Source organism: Notothenia rossii (genome assembly GCF_949606895.1).
Source record: "Notothenia rossii genome assembly, chromosome: 2".
NCBI lineage: Eukaryota > Metazoa > Chordata > Actinopteri > Perciformes > Nototheniidae > Notothenia > Notothenia rossii.
Genome location: NC_136904.1, coordinates 71,048,777 through 71,066,640, shown reverse-complemented (window position 1 = coordinate 71,066,640; position 17,864 = coordinate 71,048,777). Strand labels below are relative to the sequence as shown.

The following is a 17,864-nucleotide window of genomic DNA, read 5'->3' as shown; positions in this document are numbered from 1 at the left end:
GGTGGAAAATGTGAATTTCTCCGAGAACTGAAGCCCCCCGGCTGAGCTACAAACATTATTGAATTAGACTTGGGAAAATATGTAAACTAGAGTAATTTGTTCCAGATTAATCCATTTCTAGCATCAAAGGCTGCAGGGTGCATCTGCAGTTCAAAAAGCTCTCACACTCTCACTTTGACCCCATAGTGTAACAAAAAGCAATAGACACATTTTCTGTCTTCATATCAATTTCATTTTACAAAATGCTATCATTTCTTTTGAAGGCATATCATTGCTTTTATTCAGAATAGCATGAATCTTGTAATTCACAGAATAACAAGTAACTCAGAATGAGTTAAATGTGTGACATAGGATTCATTTTTTAATAGTATTTCTAAAGTGCGTCACACATGTGAATCTATGCCAGATGAAAGGGAGTACGTCATTCTAAATGTGCGCTCTCCTTTTGTTTGTAATAAAATCTATAAAATGGGGATGAATCCGGTATCAGTTGGAGTATATAATCACTCTATTACCGCACAGTTATTTGTTCTATTTTTCTTCATGCAGGTGGTGCTTTTCCTCCTCCACCATCTGTGAACTGTAAATGTCTTTTGCTGCATTCATAGGAATTGTAATGACGCCTCGGTTGATGGTAACGGTGCTTTCAGAAGACCCTCTAACCACTGATAGATGCAAACAATTTGCTCGTAGCTTCCGTTACGCAGCCGAATCCCATGTGAAGAAAAAACGAATGAAGAAAAAAAGAAAATCTAATAATATCAGAGACAAAGCAGTTTGAAAGGATTCAACCATTTCCTGTTCCTTAAATCAAAGTATGTTTGCTCCTCCCCCACAGAACACCTAATTAGGACATGTATTAAATGTCTGTACATCAAGAACGTACAGTAGATATCAAGCATAGGTTATTAATACCCCTGTGGTAGTGCATTTCATCTTGGAGGAGGTTGATGTATTAAATCCCCCCCAAAAATAATTTGATGTGAATATACCTGAATGTTTCTTGTTTTTGTTTATCTTTACGGTTTATTGCACTTATTGTCATCCGCTTTAGATAAAAGCATCTGCTAAATGTAATCTAATCTAATGATATTTGTTGGCCCTCTGCAGGTATGACTATGTAGAGATCCACGATGGGAACTCAGAGACCGCTGACCTTCTGGGGAAGCACTGCAGCAACATCGCTCCTGCACCAATCATATCGTCTGGTGCCTCACTCCACATCAAGTTCGTATCCGACTACGCCCACCAAGGGGCGGGCTTCTCGCTGCGCTACGAAATATTCAAAACCGGTAAGTGATTGCTTCTGCTATGTACTTCTGCCATTTGGCTTTTTAGCTATCTTTATGTTTATAAAAAAGGAGGAAGGCCATGGACAATTCTTTTAAAATGTGAAGAAGATCTGGATCACAGGCCTAAAATACAAATTATTTTTCACTTTTATTAAGACTGCTAGAGAGGACATTTAGCCTTGGCAGGCAGATCTTCACAACCCGAGTGCCCTTCTTTCTTTTTTTTCAAATAACATTACTTTTTACAGACAGTATTTTGTCTGGCAGAAGCAGGGTTGCATAGAATGCAAATGAAAAATCCCAAAATTAACTGAGAAGATAAATACTGTACTATTTATCCTCAGAAATGAATGTCGAATCACGAGTTCATGTGAAAGTTTTGGACCTTGATAATTCACTATATATGAGCCATTGAATAAGGCGCAAACAGATTAGCAGTTCTTCTGCAGAAAATTGACATTCATTTCCCAAACAGACAGTAGTTCACAGAAAATATGGAGAAAGAAACTGGGGATAATGGCCAGATTCAAACCGTGAGCGTTGTGATTAAACCCTAGGACTCCAGGGGGCCCCTGGATGTGACATACTTTTTCCTGATAAAGCGATTCTCTACCTAAAGCCTATATTTTGAGAATCCAAGACCCTCAAGAGGCACATTATCCATGTAAACGACCCTCACACATGAACAGACTTCACAAAAGTTAACAGGATTTTGGTAGGATTTCACCTTTGCAAATAGGCTATTAGCAACTGTATTACAAGCTACTCATAGAGGACTCAACATGCTTCATTAGGTGACCAAGTCTCGTTTATCTCCCCGGTGTCATGGGACACAGAGACGAGAGACACGGCAGAGGACCCTTGAGAGCCCTTTAGACTGTCCAGGCAAGACATCCTTCCCCTTCATGGCACTTTGTGTGTGTGTGTACATGTGTGTGTGCCTGACATGGCTCCCCTTCACGCTGCCATGGGTCAGCCAAAGCGAGACCAATTGAGATCAAGGGCGAGTGAGACAGAGGGGCGCATAGTGTCGGCCCCACAGCCATCTTGTCCCGTTCCCCCTGAAAGCATTCCACACATGCCCGCTTAATTGAGTCCTGAGCCATGTTCCCCAGAGACACCCCCCCACACACACACATACACACATATATGCACAGAGGGCTGAGGTTACTAACACAACACGTGCGCTTGCCGGTGTTTCTCACTCGCTGGCACCAGCCTTTTGGGAGTTCTTGTGTGTGTGTTTTTTGCCAGACAGAGTCCACCAGATAGACTTAAAAACAACAAGGGTGTCAGTGTTCACACCCTAGCACCCTTGGGAGATAAAGAGAGATTCAAACAGAGAGAGATTTGTGAACCATTACATTGATTTTGTACGAATTACATTGTAAACATCAAACACTATTAGGCTACGCATAGTTTCATGGGAAACATTTAGAAATTGAGAGTTGCTTTAATACGAACATAAGTTAGTTATTCATCGTAAACATCGGCTCACAATTTCAGTACAATAAAAAACAAAAAACAAACAGGTATGACCGTTATTTAAGGGAACCATGTTAAAAGGGTTGGGAGTAGGGTTTGTAACTGATTTGATTTGTAAAGGTTTGATAAATCAAGGTTAGGGGTTAGGGTTAGGGTGATAGGATTTACTTTGCCTTTCATACTGTAATTGTTACAAATCTTTGTTAAAAATGATATCTGTTTTATGAAATGTGACAATTTCGAAGTCAAGGTTTGGGTAGGTTTAAATAACGATCATTGGGTTCAAATAAGTACTTGGCTATGGTCATGGAACAAGAGTGGTTATTGTTGAAAGAAAGCCACATCAGCAGCTGGACAATATGTTTAGGCTATGCCACTTGAGTGTAAACACATTGTTGTTGAGGGGCATTTGCAGAAACAACCTATTCTGATTTTTGGTTTGGACGGACTTCGTTTAGAGGGATAAACCACATGCAAAAAACCTTTCTGTTTGGAAAGACGTCTGCTTTGATTGATAAATATGCATTAGCATATACTGGACTTCTTCTTTAGTCTCTGTTTGTGTAACTTTGCGTGAGTGTGTGTATTTATGTGTCTAGCTTTCTCTGGCAGTAATAATGAAGCCATTTGGAACATTCAAGCTGTTGCCATACTGCTAGCACGATCTTGTTATCCTGGAAGGTGCAGCAGAACGTCTGGTTACGTGGGTGACTAGATTTATTTTGTGTGTCTGTTATACTGACTGTATAGCCTCATTGTGAACCGTCAAATATGTTTCTGTCTGTGCTACCCTTGCACATTCTGTTCCGAATTTTTTTATTTTTAAAAGTCTCTCTTTTGTATTTCCAAGGCATTCACTTGATAGCATATATACTGTCACTACTCGAAGCAGAAAATGGGGGGAAATAAGGATAGAGGCACTGTTTAATTAAATGTATTTTTTTGTCTTTATTAGATCATCGCTGGTCTTTGGTTTTTATTTTTGTCTTTAAGAAAATTTAATATTATCAGTTTTTTCTTTTTGCATATTAAATTAAGTCTAGAAAATACACTTTGGAGTTTAAACACATGTGAGTTTAATCATGTATTCATTACTTGAATCAATTTTTTGGGACTCACTCGCCATTTTACTTAATAATCTCTGTTACTTGAAGCATTTTCTATTATTTAGTAAGATTACCTTTTTAGCGACAGCTAAGTGACAGCATTTTCCTCGGGTCATGACTTGTTTAAATTGGTGTTATAATTATTAAACCAAGCTGCTTTAAAAAATAAAAAGTATAGTATATATTTCAGTATAGTTGGTATATATTCTAGTAACCATTTTCTAGTGTTGATAATGGTTTTGCATTTTTCCTTTCTAATCCATCATCCCTTTGTCACTGCTACAATCCCACAATCCCTTACTGTAGCTGGGGTCTGTGTTTTAGAGTAATGAGAATGTGTGTGCGTGTATGTTGGGGGGATTGTCCCCCACTCTCCGGGTGTCCTAATTACTGGACCCTTCAAAGATTAACAGTGTAATGAGTTTGAAAACGGGCAGACATACATGAACATAAACGCATATCTAATCTAGAAAACATGTAAACAAACAACAAAAGCAAGCATGTGTTAGGGCTAACTCTGACCCTTTCCATTCTACAGTTACATTTACACAACATATACAGAAGTTCACATACAGTAGAAAGATTATAAATATGGACCTATTACATATTGCACTGAGAAACCCTAACCCTAGTATGCCAACATACACTTGAACAAAGACGTGCGCAAACACTGTAACAAATGCCAAAATTAAGTGCTTTAACAAACACGAAGACTACTTGAACACGAAAACACAAATACACATGCCACACTTGTTTTTGTTTACAGCTCTAACGCTATGGATACTTTAGTAAAATGAAAGCCAATAGGAACACAGCAACCCGGAATGCGGCGACCAATCACCATTCACTGTCTAGGCAGTGTGCCCCCAGCTGTTATTGTGACCCAGAACTCTCCAGACACACACACACACACACACACACACACACACACACACACACACACACACACACACACACACACACACACACACACACACACACACACACACCCACACACACACACACACACACACACACACACACACACACACACACACACACACGCACACACACGCACACACACACACACACACACACACACACACACACACGCGCGTGGGCACACACACACACACACACACACACACACACACACACACACACATGAATGCACTAATGCTGGCTGGACAGTTACTCACAAATGCAGGGCAGCTTGCATGTCTGCACGCACATTTTGACTCACTCACCCACATACACACTATTTGTATCAATTAGTTGGACATTTCATTGGCTTACATCAATTTTCTGGTCACTTACCTTAGCCTTAATGTTAACCCCTAACCTCTACCAAACGCGTTAAGAAATAAGGTTATGATTTGTCCAAACCTCTACTAAAAAAACTAATCATAACCTTATTTTGTAACACTTTTACCTTATGGAGACTAGCTTTTGACCCTAATTAGAAGCAAAACCGCTTAGTTCAACTGTGTGAACAGATTTCTGTGAATCAGACACACACACACACTCCTCAGGGGGTATAATGTGGAAGCTATTGTGACAGTCCTTCCAATAACTGCTGTTGTTTACTTTCTACCAAATACCTTTAGGCACTTCCTCTCTGCCTCTGTCCGACTACCCATCTAGCCAGTTTATTACACCGTCCAACCAATCAGATTGCTCCCTCATTCTTCTTCTGGTTTTCATTGTGGAAAGTGGATCCAGATCTGACCCAGTGTGGAGAGAAAAGGAGCTCTGTGGTAGGGCTAATTAAACAAACAGCAGAGGTGTAATTTCCCTCAAAATGCTCCACAGATTTAAACCTGAGGTACACCTATGTTCATTTCCTTGGTCTGAAGTGAAGCAAATTATGCAAGGCAAGGTAAGGCAAGTGTATTTGTTTAGCACTTTTCAACGCAAGGCTTTTCAAAGTGCTTTACAAAGATGAACAACATTAAGAGCATTAATAAATGGTGCAGAGGAAACAAATGCATTGAAATATATTTTGATATATAGCATGCTTAGCGCGTTAGCTCAGCGTGTTAGCTCCTAACGTGCGTTAGCTCAGCGCGTAAGCTTAGTGCTTAGTGCTGCTTGTCTCTGAAAAAGATAGTTACTCAAAAAGTAATTTATTTCATATTATCAACATCAGACAAATAATGCAGAGCCATAAATGAAAGAGAAGCACTTCTGTGTTTTAGTGACAGCAGAAACAAAATGAAATGCCAACGGCACAAACAGGAAACTGACAAACTTCATGTGTTCATTTCTGTTGAAAAATATTTGTTGATGTGGGTTGGTGTTTTAGGTGATTAGAATAAAACAGGCAGTCTTTAGAGTTATGGCAGGCTCTCCAGCACGACAAAATCAAGAATAAATATGTCCCTGATTTACTTGTAGTAAAGTAATGCTGGGTTGTAGGAGCTTTTAGCAAATTGCATTGGAATAGCTAAAGGGGTGGTTTTCTTGTGAGAGTTGGATTTCATATATCAGCGTTAATTTGGTTGAAAAGGGAGTTTATTGTGGGGGAAATCCCTGCTGTGATTCAGTGACAGAGGCTGAAATATAATGTCAGGGCAGTTTCAGCACCACAAACCTGCAACTTAAATGAAACTGAGGTGGAATCTAACCATATGTATGGAAAACCCAAGCTGTGGTTTGGAACTGTGTGTGGGCCTGCGGTGTGTGTGTCTGTCTGTGTGTTTGCATTAGAGAGAAGGAGGGCATAATTATGGGTTTGATCCAACTAATAGCCCATTGGCATGAACAACAGTTTAAACGAAAGTATATGTCTGCATGCCAGCTTACCACACACACTCACACACACACACACACACACACACACACACACACACACACACACACACACACACACACACACACACACACACACACACACACACACACACACACACACACACACCCGCCCGCCCGCACGCACGCACGCACGCACGCACGCACGCACGCACGCACGCACGCACACACACACACACACACACACACACACACACACACACACACACACACACACACACACACACACACACTTCCTCTAACCTTACCCCATAGTGAAACACGTGTTTCTTTCACAATCTTCCAAGTCAAACAGATGGGAAGTGAGGAGAAAAGAATAGGAAATAAGACGGTGGGAGGGAAGGGAGTGATGGAGCTGTGGAAGATGAAAAGGTACATGGGACTATGGTAAAAAAAAAAGAACAGCAGGAGAGAAGACAGTTGGAAAGATCAGCAAAAAGAAGAGAAGTGCGATAAACCATTTTCTAAGGAAAGGAGAAATGAATTAGGAGAGAAGTTGAACAGGACAAAAGTCCTAGAAATCAGAAATATGTACAGGGGAGACAACATGCTGGTTCGAATAGTTTAAACTTTAAACACATTTCAAATACATTCCTTTTTTGCGTTTCAGTTTACTTTAAAAATAGAAACAAGGAGGGACAAGGTGGAGACAGACGTGTGAGAGAATCTGGAAAAGGGTACAGACTGAGAAAGAAAGGAGGGCACAAGTGTTTTGGTGATGTTCATGAACATGAAGTAATGAGAAGGGAATAAAATTGCTGCCGGCCACGGAACTGGTCATGCGTTCACTACACACTCACACACACACATGCTCTTACTCACGGAGACCGGCGCTATCCAGCAACTGACTCTGCAGGGGGGCCAGACGCAAGGGGATCCCAGTGAGAGACAGTGTGTGTCCGTGTGCAAGTGTGTGTTTGCTTGTATATAAGATCATTGCACGAGGGGTCACAATAACACGCAAATGAGGCGAGGAAGTGGGACAGAAAAACAGACAAACGGGGATGGATCAAGACAAACAGACAGTCCCTAATGCACTATAAATAGATTGGTTGCTGTGGAAAATGGACAATCACATACATGTTTGGTAGGCATTCATATAGATTAGCAAGCAAACCAACATGGGCAGGTTTTTTAAAAATGTATTTCAACTTCTGTAAAATGTAACACCACATTATATTGGCCATATTACAGATTTTGGAATATTTTACCCTAGGGATGCTGCGGTGGAGGGTCAGTGAAATTCCTGAACAAACGTAAACTGATTAAAAATTAAAGTAGAAGAGGAAGGGTGGAGACAGGAAAATAACAACGTCAATATTCCTGGCTACACCTAGAAAAGTTTGTTTTCATCATGAAAGTGCAGGGCCTAACGCACACATTCTGCTCGTGTTTTCGTCCGGTTTAGCAATCTAGTTTCCATGGAGATTTCCCGCAAAACTAGCCGTTTTTAGCTCTAGACCAATTTCAATATTGACAGCACTCAAAGCCCAACACACACAAGTGAGAAGAAGACACTTTTTGTTCCAGTTATGAACACAAAATGGGGGTACAATCGTCATAGACCCTCGAGACAGACACAAAATGGGGCTAAAACATGTCTGATGCAGACTTATTGTTACACCTAACTGTACATAGACACGCACATACATGTTTAAATGCACTTTGCATGCCAGAGTACACACACACTCTCTTAATGTGCTCTTAGACACTTTTTCTTCACAAACTCATGCAAGCACGCCAGCACAATAGCTGACAGTCGAACAGACTGGAGAGAAATGGGTTACCATATGGCTGGGTAGATTGGAATAATGGTCCAGTTGCTGTGACCACATCCACTCCATATCATGTGTGTGTGAGTATTAATAGAGAGGGTATTACAGTTATTCAGAAAGGAAGAGCTCCAGATTACCCCCAGATCTGTGTGTGTGTGTGTGTGTGTGTGTGTGTGTGTGTGTGTGTGTGTGTGTGTGTGTGTGTGTGTGTGTGTGTGTGTGTGTGTGTGTGTGTGTGTGTGTGTGTGTGTGTGTTTGTTTGTTTGTTTCTCATAACTACTGGACCACCCAACCATGATACTATCAACAGATTACATCTATCTGTCTCTTCTGTTTACATCTTTATCATATCTTTATTTCTTTGTTGCTCTGTCTCCCTAAGCTCCAGTTTTCTTCTTCTCTAGTGTTCTTCTTCTCTTTATTCAGGACAGCTAAAGCTCAATCTCTGACCAAGTAAAGAGTGTAGACTGGTGGCTAGAGAGTTGTTTACCTCTTGGGCACTACAAAGGTGCCCTTGAGCAAGGCACCAAACCTGTAACGGTTCAGTCATATGTTGCAGTGACCTATCAATCTGATCTCTCAACATTGATGCATGTGCCTTTTGTTGATCAAGAAATGAACAAAAACAACATAATTAAACCATACATTTTCAGGAAATAAACAAACATTACATTATTAGTATGTCCTGCTGTTTTAAATTAATTCCGTAACTATTTATTAATAGGCAAATTAATATCAATGTTTCTTTGGAGTTAATGTTGCCCCTGCATATCCCCCGGGAACCTGTCGAGTTAGGGCTAGGGTTAGCATTTTGCTGATGTACACTTAAGACACACAAGTAGATGCACATTGTTGTTACCGACACCCACAATTGGTCTTTCAACCACTTAGTCCTCTATAGCAGGGGTTCCCAAACTTTCCAGCCCACGACCCCCAACATAACAGTGCCAGAGACTGGCGACCCCTGTCAACGGGGTTAACTTCTTCTTAAAATGTATGTGCGTTTTTTATGAGCTGGTAAACCTGAATCAATTCGTTTTCCATTAATCGTTCCTCCTAGTTGACCATTGTGAAGTCCTTGAGTGAGATTTCTATCAGCAAGATTCACGTCTACATTAAAACTACCGTTTCAAGTCCAGCAAAACCCAACTGGGCTCTAAATACATCCTGTTCTTTGTTTAATGTAAATGATGTGGATTCAGAGTAAAGCCAGACTTATTTTTGGTCAATAAAGCGGGATAGCTATACTGGGAGTCATAACATTGTGAGGCAGTTTGAAAACAAAACAGCACCTCTGAGCATCTTCTCACAATGATTTCATTAGTTTGAGGTATCATCCCTTGAACGTTCATTTGTTAAATCTCAAACTACGGTTATTTTTTATTTTTTGCTCAATATGTCTCTAAATATATTTTATGTCTGTGTGTTCTTCCCAGGCTCAGACTGTTCCCGTAACTTCACCAGTCCCACGGGTCTCATTGAGTCCCCAGGCTTCCCTGACAAATACCCCCACAACCTTGAGTGCTCCTTCATCATCATTGTCCCTCCCAGCATGGATGTGACCCTCATCTTCCTCACTTTTGACCTGGAGAACGACCCCCTGCCAGGTGGAGAGGGAGAGTGCAAGTACGACTGGCTGGAAGTGTGGGACGGGCTCCCAGGAGGTGAGAAATGTGTCAACTTGATGTTATTATGGGTCGTATTAGACCAGGGGTATCCAAACTTTTTTCACCGAGGGCCACATACAGAAAGATATTTGAAGGGCTGGGCCACTCAGGTTTATTGCCTCATAAGTGAAGTTATAAGTTAACAAAATCAATCAAATGTAAGTCAATGATGCTTGATTCAAAAGCCTACATGACAGCTTTCCATAGGGTTTCATTTGTTTTGTTAGCAGCTCATTCCTTAAACAGAAGCATTAGATTAATTTTCTTGAGAGGAAATAGGAAGGGTATAATTCAAGGTTGTTATGTAAGTAACTTATTGGGCTTTTTTCTTATCAACTTAGATTTGTGAGAACATATTTTCAACTTTAATTGACTGAAAATTGGCTTGTTAACACATGAAAACTACTGTGTAATATATGTTTACAGATTTATTTAAGAAGTACAATACAATAAAAGACAAGCTCAAGTTTCAATTGTGGGCCGCATTCCATTATACTTTTTGAATTTGCTGAGGACCGATTCAAAACGGCCTGCATTTAGTTTGGACACCGCTGTATTAGATAGTGGTGGCAATTATTGATGTTGAGGATCTTTTTTAGAGGTGTTGAACAAAGATTCAACCATTTCTGGAGGCAAAACATAGAGCCAAGTTAAAATGTTGCAAATTCTGCCCTGCCTACATCATTATTGACTGCAACTATTTTAGTGGCTATGCGTTGGTAGATGAAAGCCAAGCTTACAGGCAGGATAGGATGTTGGCACCTTCTGTGGAGAAACAACATAGCGTTTCATGGGGGAAATAAAATAGGTGTTGCTGAGAGGAGGGAGAAAAGAGGGGAGGTGAGAGGAGGAACGGTAGAGGGCTCGGATATTTCTGTTGGAAGGAATGGAAGAGTTTAGAAACTCTATGGTGCAACGATCTTGGATCTGGTTTCAAGAGATGGAAGAGGTAGAAAGAAAAAGAAGGGCAAGGAAAGGTTCTTCCACTGCTGGGTGGACTGGAACAAAGGAAGGAAAAGATAGATATGAATACATGAAGGCCAGAAGACCTCTGGTCCGCCTTCAAAAAAACTGGGAGGCAACTGGCAACTGGGAATGGCAGAGGAAGGAAGATTATTTGCTGCAGTGTTCTAAACCATTATATTCTGGTTTAACTATTTATTTTTGAGTTTTTTGTGAGATATTTAGGCCGGATTTCAGAAATGGAACAATTTGATTGGAGACCTTGTTTTATTGCTTAATTCACAAATCTTGTAAGGTACTTAGAACTTTCCCAGAAAAGACTGAACAACATTATGTGCACAGTAAAGGAGAGCAAACAATGGTTATTTTCTTCTTTTAAATAACTTTCTGTATGAATTCAGCCTGAAGATTGAAGAAAAGACACAGAGATGGTACAAAGAAAAAAGCGAGTTGAGACAAGAAACAGAAAGGAGTCTATAGTCCTAATTAAGAAGAGAAGACAAGATAAAAGACAGACGGACAGGGAACAAGAATAGCGACGTTACTTTCTTGTAAAATGTGATGGCGGAAGGGAGCAGAAGTTGAAAGATGTGTTCATTCAAAGAAAAAATTAAAAGGCACTCCTAGCTTGATTGTTGTGAGTGCAATAAATCACTAACGTTCTTTTATTTGTATTTGTTTAGCACTTCCAGCAAATTTCATATGGGTGTGGTTTGTTGGTATTTAGGTCACCTGTGTCATGCTGCGCGTCGGATGACAAAGAAAGACAAACTTGGTCCTCGTTTAGTTTAGTTATTAGTTTGTATTTTGACATGCGTCACAGCTATAAGCCAAGTGTAGCCTATTCGCATCTCAATGTATTGGGAATCGAGCCGCCACAGTGCGTTTCTGTTTTACTTCAGTGGCTACTTAACTCATTCCGATCAAAAGTGTCACATATCCAAATTATGAAGCTATGAAGGGGGGCAATGCCATTGGTTTAACTGTCTGTCTGTGCACATACTGTATGGGGTGAGGCAAGGGACAAATGTGCCTTCTATTATGAAAGATTTAAGTCATAAATAAAGAGGGAGATGGAGAAATAGGACCGGTTTTGCCTGTAAGCTACACATAATACAAATAAAATCCTCCAAATAAAATCACATTTATTCAACCTTACATACAAACATGGGTTATTTGTTTATTTACAGAAATCATCTTGGTGGATTTGAGATTCTCTTTTTTTTTTTCTCTGTCCGTGCCACCATCAACAAAATAGTTATTGCCGTTATTTGCTTAAGAGCCCTATCTCAAATATCCACCCGCTCCAACAGGGTAGGAAAAAAAATCAATAGCACTGATCGATTGGAGGCTATTTTCTTCCTCTTCCTCCTCCACAAGGTTCCTGGTGTGTGTACAGTATCTATGTGTGTGTGTGAGAGGAGTCAGGGAGTAGCAGGATGAAACTACTGTTTGTGCTCCCACCCCACACACTCACACCCCAGGGCTTTAAATCATATTCATCTGTTTGTGTTGACACATACAAGTTGTGGTATTAGAGAAGAGGACAGTGGAGGAATCACTTAGATCCCTGGATTTACACACACATATACTATATATAGTGCACATTGTAAAAGCAAGGCCAGAGATTGAGTTTATGAAGATGAAGGAATGAGAGGCGATGCCATGAGAGGGCAGAGCAATGAGAAGGGAGTGATAGAGATAGTGGGAGAAAGGGAAGACAAGCAAACACATGTGAGGATAAAGGGATTGATAAAGGAATGAGATGTAATGTCATGTGTTACCAGCATCATGAGTTACACAATAAAAACAGCAAATGATGAAACGCACAAGTTGCCGACAGATAACACACTGACCAATCCAATACATCTTGTCTGATCGACAGTGGGCCCTCTGATTGGTCGATACTGTGGGACCAGGGTGCCTCCTGAGATTCAATCGTCCACTGGGATTCTCTCTCTGGCCTTCCACACGGACATGGCTGTGGCTAAAGATGGCTTCTCGGCTCGATACAACATGACTCACAAAGAAGTCAGTGAGAGTAAGTCTAATTTAGGCTTTTTATTTCAAGAAATACTAGAATATTGGAAATATCTCTTTCTAAACCTCCCTCTCTTCTGCTCTTCCTCTTCTTAGCTTTCCACTGTAGTAATGCTTTCGGTATGGAGTCAGGAAAGATCACAGATGACCAGATCACAGCCTCGTCGAGTTTCTACGATGAACACTGGCTGCCTCGACAGGCCCGACTCAATTACCATGACAACGGATGGACGCCCAATGAAGACAGCAACAGGGAGTTGATACAGGTAACAGTTTGTCCTCAAATGTACTTTAGCTACCTGGAGCTTCTTTTGTGTTCATTATGACATGGCCTCATTGAGGCATTGTAGCCCCAAACGAGCTGTATTTTCTCATTTATTTTTGGCATTATAAAAAAGACATACCAAACTCAATACTCAAATACATGTAATAACTACATAACCGTCCACAAATCACAAATAGAGAAGAAGGAAAAAGGAAAAACAGGAAGAAGCCTCCCCCCAAAAAGAACAACAACCATAACTTATACAGTACGATAGTCCTAACACATATTGGATACAACAACCATGTATGTGGAAGGTTACAAAAAAGTTCATAAACTTAACTTAAAAAGAATAATACAAATAATACAAAAATAATTTCTTGGAGAAATTCATTCTTTGTGATACGGCACAAATCCACGATCCCAATCCTGGAATACAGAGTCTTATTCCTGAAAAAAAGTTTACTCTGCCTAAACTAAAAACAGATTCTGCTCCTACTTTAATAACATCTTTTCTCTTGCGTTGACATGTCACACATAATAACTTCACCACAGCTATATTTGTGACAGCGTATGTTGGAGAAAGCGAGAGAGAGTGAGTGGGAGGTGTAGTTATATCAAGGTTTAGCAACTAGATGCTTGGGTAAAGCATTGTTTCCTGTACTTTATCACAGTGCCAACTTCCTGCCATCCCTGTGCCAAGCTTGAGTTATGAGGCTGTCTGGGTGAGAGGGGAAAGGGAGTGTGAGGTTCACTCACCCCTCAGACAGAATGAATTCCAACCTGCCTGCAAGGCGCTCTTCAGAGTGAGGCCTTCTATAAACAACAGATTATCTTGTTGGGTGTCACCTTCCTGTAGCCTTGCGAAGACTGCGCACAGGTTTTGTCTTTACTTATTTTCAAAAAAGCCTTTGTGAAATAGGCGTCAACTCATGATTTCCCTTCATTAAGTTATCAGTTTGAACCTTTCCTGTGCCCAATGTCAGATGTGCCGGAGGAGTTTCAAGAGTCAGAAACTCTCCTCATCGCCTGAATCGTTTCTCAGAGTTCGCCATCTGGTTCAGGATACCAGCGAGAGCCTTTCTGACTTGTAGCACAATAACACCACAAAACAACTGGCATGAAAAAGCCTTTCTTTTGTGCAGCATACTTTTTCTATCTTTTCTAAAGCCTGTGATTAGCCAAGAGATGCTGCTTCTGAGTAATGATCAAGCGTTTCCTCAGTTTACAGAGACAGTGATAAATGAGTGTTTTGCTCAAAGTGGCAAGAACCACCTAAGCCCTTCTTCTGTTAATTTGTTGGAACACATTTACAGATAGCCAAAGACAAATGTGGAAAAGAAGCAGTAGTTCTGATTGTCAGAGCTCCACTGGGACCGAACTCTGGGCCAGGCAAACACAGGAAGGGAACGTGGCCAAGAGACAGCATGAGGCCAAGGCCCCATCAGCTCCACGCTTCCTTCCTGTTTCACCTCCAGTGCAGCTGACAGCTCACTCCCTCCGGCCCATACTCTCAGAATTAGCTGACATTCTTGATCAACATGAATAGCTTGAAACACTCCATATTTCTAGAATGTTTTTCCCCTTTATGTCAGATTGCCAAACTGGTCCTCTTAGCCCATGGATAGACCCCAGATTTAAATTTGTATTATTCATCTGCGCCTGGAAAAGCCATGGCCAGAGGCAGTATGTTTTTTGGTTGTCCATCCGGACATCTGTACATCCGGGAACGCAATATCTCAGGAAAGCCTGGGAGGAATTTCTTAAAACTTGAAACAAACATCCATTTGTACTCAATGATGAACTGATTTGATTTTGTTGCTCAAGGTTCAGGGTCACTCTGACCTCACCAAACAAGTATCCAGCAATAACACAATCATTAATATGCTTAAACCATAACATTATGATATTTATGACAAACATGGATACAAACTCCAACTTAACTGATTGGTGGAGGCTTTCAATGACAAGTCAATCATTCGAATTGTTCATGACACATCAGATTTGTGCATGAAATTGTCTTTATGGTTGGCTATAGGCTAGTACTCCTCTCGTGTAGTCTCACTCTGGTCACCGGTGTTGTGGTGAGGTTGCTGCGTTCCACTGAGGCTCTCAGCTGTTCCCCTGCGTTAGCACCTAGCAGAGAGCATGGCCCCTGCATTTGTGTGTGTGTATGTGTGTGTACTTTAGTGTGTGGTTGTGTATGTGTGTGCGTGCAACCTCCTCTCTTGACAAGCAGCTGTCATAGATGCCAACATGCCTCTCTTTCTCGCATCATGCACCCCCTGGTCTCTTATAACTGAGTGTGTGGGTTCATCAGTACATCTCTCTCTCTGTGTGTGTGTGTGTGTGTGTGTGTGTGTGTGTGTGTGTGTGTGTGTGTGTGTGTGTGTGTGTGTGTGTGTGTGTGTGTGTGTGTGTGTGTGTGTGTGTGTGTGTGTGTGTGTGTGTGTGTGTGTGTGTGTGTGTGTGTGTGTGTGTGTGTTTGTTGATATGTGCCCATGCCAGTCAGGCATGTGTGTGTGGCTATGTTGGTTCAAGGGCCACGTGTGTGGTTTGAATCTCTCGCCAGGGCACTTAGTTCAATTCCATTCCATATATTTGTTTAAAGATATTTATAAGGCATTTCGGCCTCTATTTGAAAACTGACAGTGCACCTCAGTGTATTCAGTGTCTTTCATAATCGTACTTGTGATTTGCAACACAAACCTATGATGGACGACAGGTGCAAACACGGTACAACGGTCCAAAACATTTTCGTTCGGAAAAACGCTCTGCAGTATCAAAGATTAGGCAGATACAGAAATGCAAATGAGCCAAAACACTTAAATGAAGAAACATCTCCAACTTAACTCAACTAAACTCGTTGGCACAGTTTGCCAGTTTCTTAACAGTACGTTATTATGCGTTATATTTTAAATGACTTGGTTAGCTAGGTTAGCTAACTATATTACAACGGCTATGCAATAATATCGGAAGGAATCATGCGATCACATTGTTAAAATAAGCCAATAAAACTTAAATTTTCAGTTGGCCAACTTCATAATGCCTGAATGAAAGCGCTTGATAGTTTCCCCGTTTCAGTTGTGTTTTGAGCTTGTGTAGCGTTTCATTTATTTGCAGCGTTTTGCACTTGCATTTGTTGTAAAGTTGGTGAATATGTTTTTTGCATTTGCATGTGTTTTGGCACATGTGTGTTTTATATCTGAATTGTTTCTGAAGCTGCGTTTTCCGAGCTGAGTTTCTCCAAGTGTAAATGCTTTGGGCAGTTGTTTCATGTTTACATCTGATGGCCACCGCACATATCAAATCCCACCCCAATAAAACCAGTTGAATAGGAAATGTAATTAAAAGAGTGGTACTAGATGCAACAATGGTCCCAAGGCTAGTATCAAGCTTGGACATTGCGGTTTTATGTCATGTCATTTAACCACTTGGCCAAGGTGCTCCTATTCCAATCTTTTCAGTTCTTTTCTGGTATGGTCTAGTGAGGTGTGGTGCAGATTGATGATACGAGTTCCCGTGCCTCCGTTATTCTAACAACTCTGTGATTGATGAGAAGCCCTTCCTTGGAAAGGCTCACTTAGCGTCTCTCTCTCATTCTCTCTCTCTCTCTCTCTCTCTCATGCTCTCTCTCATGCTCTCTCTCGCTCTCTTTCTCCTTCTCTTACTCCACACCCCTCCTCTTCTCATCCATTCCTCTCCTTGGTTCCGGACCATCGATTAGTTGTCTTGGTGGATCCCTGACTGGCCGTAAGCGTGTGTGTGTGTGTGTATGTGTGTGTATGTTGGAAGTAATCTAAAACACCTGTCTCGCTGACAGATAACAAACGCAGCATTTCACCTCCCCCGGTGTTTTGTACTATACCCCAGTGGGACACACGGCACACTCTCTCACGCACACACAACAAGTTCTGATTAATCTACAGGTTTCAGCAGCTCCAACAGGGGAGAATAAATGTTATAACCTACAGCAGAATCTTTCTCATCTTCTGCTCTTTATTTGTTTGCACCCTCTCTCTGTCTCTACACCCTCGGCCTCGTTGTGTTAATAAGGACTTGGATCTCCAGCTCATTTCCTAACAGAGAACATGATTCCTGTAAATGTAGGGCTTACACATGTGAAGTATTCATGTTAAACAGTTGCAGATGAACCTCAACAAACCCTAGATAAAAGTACAACATATACATATCACCATAACAATATCATATCTTGTTTTTTTTCTTTTACTTTAAATGTATTAGAATATATGAAAATACATTTTCCATTACTTTTAAATCTGATATAGAGGGCTTAATTGTTCTGCTTTGTCTACTCATTGTGGGCACGCTAAAGGAAAACAAATGCGTCTAGAATTTAAGGATTTTGAAGCTCACATTAAGCACACAATGCTGGCCATGTATAATGCAACACAGCAAGCAGCATGCCAGACACGTAGCCTAGCATCCACAATCAGGATGGAGAGGTGATTATGGCTATTGTA

General features: G+C 40.9%; 1 protein-coding gene across 3 annotated transcripts in view; it reads left to right on the top strand.

Moving 5' to 3' along the window:
* LOC307028848 (neuropilin-2-like) overlaps window positions 1-17,864 on the top strand; it is a 109,080-nt gene that overhangs the window by 31,272 nt on the left and 59,944 nt on the right. For all 3 annotated transcript variants that reach the window (XM_079664197.1, XM_079664196.1, XM_079664198.1), the window contains exons 3-6: window positions 1,111-1,292; window positions 9,885-10,112; window positions 12,964-13,119; window positions 13,215-13,384. In XM_079664197.1, coding sequence (XP_079520323.1) covers window positions 1,111-1,292; window positions 9,885-10,112; window positions 12,964-13,119; window positions 13,215-13,384 — 736 coding nt within the window. The remainder of the gene's footprint in view (window positions 1-1,110; window positions 1,293-9,884; window positions 10,113-12,963; window positions 13,120-13,214; window positions 13,385-17,864) is intronic.